This window comes from Cebus imitator, unplaced genomic scaffold (assembly GCF_001604975.1).
Source record: "Cebus imitator isolate Cc_AM_T3 unplaced genomic scaffold, Cebus_imitator-1.0 Scaffold339, whole genome shotgun sequence".
Lineage (NCBI taxonomy): Eukaryota > Metazoa > Chordata > Mammalia > Primates > Cebidae > Cebus > Cebus imitator.
The window spans coordinates 1,495,097-1,499,202 of record NW_016107654.1 but is presented as its reverse complement, the minus strand read 5'-3'; the positions used below and the strand labels follow the sequence as shown (position 1 = coordinate 1,499,202).

Sequence of the window (4,106 nt, the reverse complement as noted above, 5' to 3'; positions counted from 1 at the left end):
CCCCCCCAACACCCGCCTTCTCCCCGGCCGCCCGCGCGGGTCGCCTGGCCTCTGTGTCCGGTCCTGCGCAGGCACAGGCAGCTCTGTGTCCTCGTCCTCGGGGGCCAGCCCCCCACAGCCCGGCGCGGCAGGGCCCGCGGGGACCCCGGCAGCCACCCCCGAGGCCCGGCCTACCCATCATGTCCAGGATGCTCTGGTGGTTGGAGACGATGACGCAGGGCCGGGCCTCCCGCAGCCTGTGCTGCTCCCGAACCTCGAAGCGGAGGCCGTACAGGTACTTGAAGCTTCGCACGCACCGGCTGATGATGCTGCAGGGGAGGCCACCGTGAGCACGGGTCCCGCGAGAACACAGGTCCACCGTGAACACGGGTGCCCCCGAGAATGCGCGTCCCACCGAGAACGCGGGTCCCCCCATCAACGCGGGTCCCCCCGAGAACGCGCGTACCCCCGTGATCGCGGGTCCCCCCATCAACGCGGGTCCCCCCATCAACGCGGGTCCCCCCGAGAACGCGCGTCCCCCCGTGATCGCGGGTCCCATGGCCACGGCTCGGCGGGAAGGCCTGGGGCGGGGTGTGGAGGAAGCCGCGGCCCAGGGCAGGAGACCAGGGAGGGAGCCCCGCGGCGAACGGAGACCCAGAGGCTCGCGCGCCCGGACCGCGGCCCCGCCTGCGCCCCCCCGCAGCGGGAAATCCCGGAGCCTCTGGAATGCAGACTCCGGGCCCGCCAGACGGTGCCCGCTCCCACGTCCGCATCCCGGGGACCGCCCTGCCCTCATCCACCCGCCGGGGGACTCAGCCAGGAAGGCACTGGGACTGGCTCTCAGCCGCCACGAGGGACCCACGCCGGGGAGACAGCCTCGGCGCCCCTGCAGAGGAGACGGGTCCCCACACGCCCCGGGAAGGCCACCGGCCCCTCAAGGCAGGGTCACATCAGGGAGAAGGCTTTGGTGCCAGTGGAGACCTCCCCAAGGACGTCTGCAAGCCGCTTCCAGAAAAAAGCCAAGCCCGAGCCCCATCTCACCCCCTCCCTACGAAAGCGGGCCGGGCTCCCTTTCCCCATAAACAGGCTTCGGGGCTCGGGGCTCCCCTGAGGTCACACACCCGGAGCAGGAGCGGAGCCAGGGTCCCAACCACCTGAGCCCCCACCCCAGCAGCCCCCACTCTGGTAGGGCCCAGCCCACTGGGGCTGCCCTCGGGCACCTGCAAACGTGAGGTGACCTCGTCCAAGCAACCTCTCATGGTTGGGACCGGGGATGTCTAAGTGGCACCCGAAGTGTCTAGCCAGCTCTGAGCACCCCAAGCCTCTGCCCTGCTGCACTGCCAGGAAGCTCTGGGCACCCCCGAGATGGGACACCTGCCCGCCCCAGGGCAGCCCGGGAGGATGGAGCCAGAGGCCTGAGCTCACCCTGAACCCCAGCAGGGCTGCATGGCCCGGGCAAGGCTGTGCCGGCGCTGACCGGGGCTCCCAGCTCTGCTCCCCTCCCCACTCAGACTAGTGCTCCCCAGCATTTGATCCCCCAACAGTCCTGAGGAGAGGGCTCCCCGCTCTGTACAGATGACTGAGTAACTGCCCCGGGCCACAGAGCAGACATTCAAAGCGGGGGCCTTCTCTCAAAGCCAGACTGCTGGGGTTTTTTACCGTTACTGTTTTAACGGTCTTGCTCGGGTGCCCAGGCTGGAGCGCACTGTCGCAATCTCGGCTCGCTCCAGCCCCCACCTCCTGGGCTGCTCTCGCCTCAGGCTCCCGACGAGTGGGGACCATAGGCGTGTGCAGCCACACCTGGCTAATTTTTGCATTTTTGGTAGAGATGGGGTTTCACCATGTTGGCCAGAGGCTGGTCTCCAAGCAGTCCGCCCGCCTCAGCCTCCCAAAGTGCTGGGGTGACAGGCGTGAGGCAACTCGCCCAGCCTTTAAAAAACAAATTGTGGTAAAATACACGTAACATAAAATGTATCTCCTGGGCCTTGTCTGGGCGCACAGTTCCCTGGCGTGGGGCACACTGGGTGTCCTGCAGCCATGTCCTCCCTCCGGCTCAAGAACCTTCCACCTTCCCCAGCTGACATCTCCCCGTGTGACACCAACCTGTCCCCTCCCCTGCCCTGGTGCTCTGCCCTTCGCTGTGTGAGCCCAGACCTCCAGTGGATGGGGCAACCCTTGTGTCCCCGTGTTGCCGATGGGGAAACTGAGTCAAGGGGGCATAATGGTTAATTTAGATGATTAGTCCAGCTGTCCGTCCCAGGATGGGGAAGCCTGGGACATCCTCAGATCTGCCCATGTCCACCAGCTCTGGACACCTCCTCTCCAGGCCACACCAGCCACTGTCCACAGCCACCCAGAGGGCACGCCTGGGGCCGGCAGCTCCCGCACACTCAGGACAACTCAGGGCTGTTCTGCCTCCATGCTCATCTGCACAATCCAGCTTCCCGGACCCCCGTGAAACCCCAAGAAGACGAGGAAGAGGCAAAAGCAGTTCACGTGCAGAAAACACGGAAACCTCTGGTAAGTAGCAGGACGGTCACGTCGTCAATCAAGACACAGAAACGAGAGACTGTCCTCATCCTTCCCCCGGCACAGATTCGAAAGCCTGATAACAGGAGGTGCCAGCCAGGGTGTTGGGAACGGGCCAAACGGGGGGAGTTGCTCAGACACAGACGCTTCCGGCGGGCAGGCTGGCAGGCCGCGCCAGAGCCCCGAGGAAACCTGGCCTCTCTCCTCTCAGGATCTTCCAGGAATCCACCCTGCGGCTGGAGTGAAGCCTGTGATGCTCAGGGTGCGGTGAATTAGGAAAACCGGAAAATGCCTCAACACCCACCAGCCAGCAGGGGGACAGTAAATGAGGATCGGTTTCGCAGCCTCCCGGGGCGGAGGGAAAGACGGTTGGGCCGCCCATCTCCAGCGAAGGACGCGCGTGCCATTTCTGGCGGCAGCTGAGACGCAGCTCCAAAGCCAGCCGCCTGCACTGCTCTCCGGCCACAGGTGAAGGGGACGGTGGTTCCCTCTGGCATGACATTGGCCAGTTCCGTCTTTTGTTTTATTTTAGTTTTGAGGCAGGGTCTCGCTCTGTCACCAGGCTGGAGTGCAGTGGCGCGATCTCGGCTCATGGCAACCTCCGCCTCCCAGGCTCAAGCGATTCTCCTGCCTCAGCCTCGCGAGTAGCTGGGACTACAGGCGCACACCACCACGCCCAGCTAACTTTTGTATTTTTAGTAGAGATGAGGCCTCACCATGTTGACCAGTCAAGCCTCAAACTCTAGACCGCAAATGACCCACCCACCTCGGCCTCCCAGAGTGCTGGGGTTACAAGCATGAGCCGCTTTTCCTGTCTGCTTGTGTATCAAACATCTCACTTTGCCCGGTTCTAAGCGCACGGTTCCACGGTGCCAGGCGCACCCCTGCCGTGCGACCATCACCACCTCCAGCTCCAGAACTTTTCCTTTTTTTTTGTATCTCAGCTGTTTAAGGGATGGATCGTGTACTGATCCTTCTCTCAACCGTGAAAGACACCGGGTACAAAGCCGGCCCAGCGAGCAGCGCTGAGCAGGCACTCCGCCCTGCCGCCCACCGCTGGCCCCTGGTCCTTAGGCCAGACAGACAGATGGACGGGGGCTTCCCCTGGCCAGCAGGAGGCTGTGGGTCTAGAACTCTGCGGACCACGGTGTGGCTGGGGGAGAGAGGTATATCCTGGGGGAAAGAAAGTCCAAGTTGATGTCCTCAGAGGGACAAAGGGCCACCTGCACTTGCCCCGTGAGGCCCCTGCACTCCCTCCCCTGGCGTCCGTGCGTAGTTTAGAGCTTTCTGAAAGCTGGTGGGAAAGTAAAGATTCTTACTTTAAAAGTGTTTCCGGCTGGGCATGGTGGCTCACACCTGTAACCCCAGCACTTTGGGAGCCTGAGGCGGGCGGATCACCTGAGGTCAGCAGTTTGTGACCAGCCTGGCCAGCAGGGCGAGATCCCATCTCTACTAAAAATACCAAACATTAGCTGGGCGTGGTGGCGCATGCCTGTAGTTCCAGCTAATCAGGAGGCTGAGGCAGGAAAATTGCTTGAACCCGGGAGGCAGAGGCTGCAGTGGGCCAAGATCATGCCATTGTACTCCAGCCTGGGCAA

The 4,106-nt window shown here is 63.3% G+C and overlaps 1 protein-coding gene across 1 annotated transcript in view; it reads right to left on the bottom strand.

Moving 5' to 3' along the window:
- AGPAT2 (1-acylglycerol-3-phosphate O-acyltransferase 2) overlaps positions 1-4,106 on the bottom strand; it is a 13,597-nt gene that overhangs the window by 3,760 nt on the left and 5,731 nt on the right. Inside the window, exon 2 of the mRNA XM_017505611.2 lies at positions 175-308. Within this exon, the coding sequence (XP_017361100.1) occupies positions 175-308 (134 nt within the window). The remainder of the gene's footprint in view (positions 1-174; positions 309-4,106) is intronic.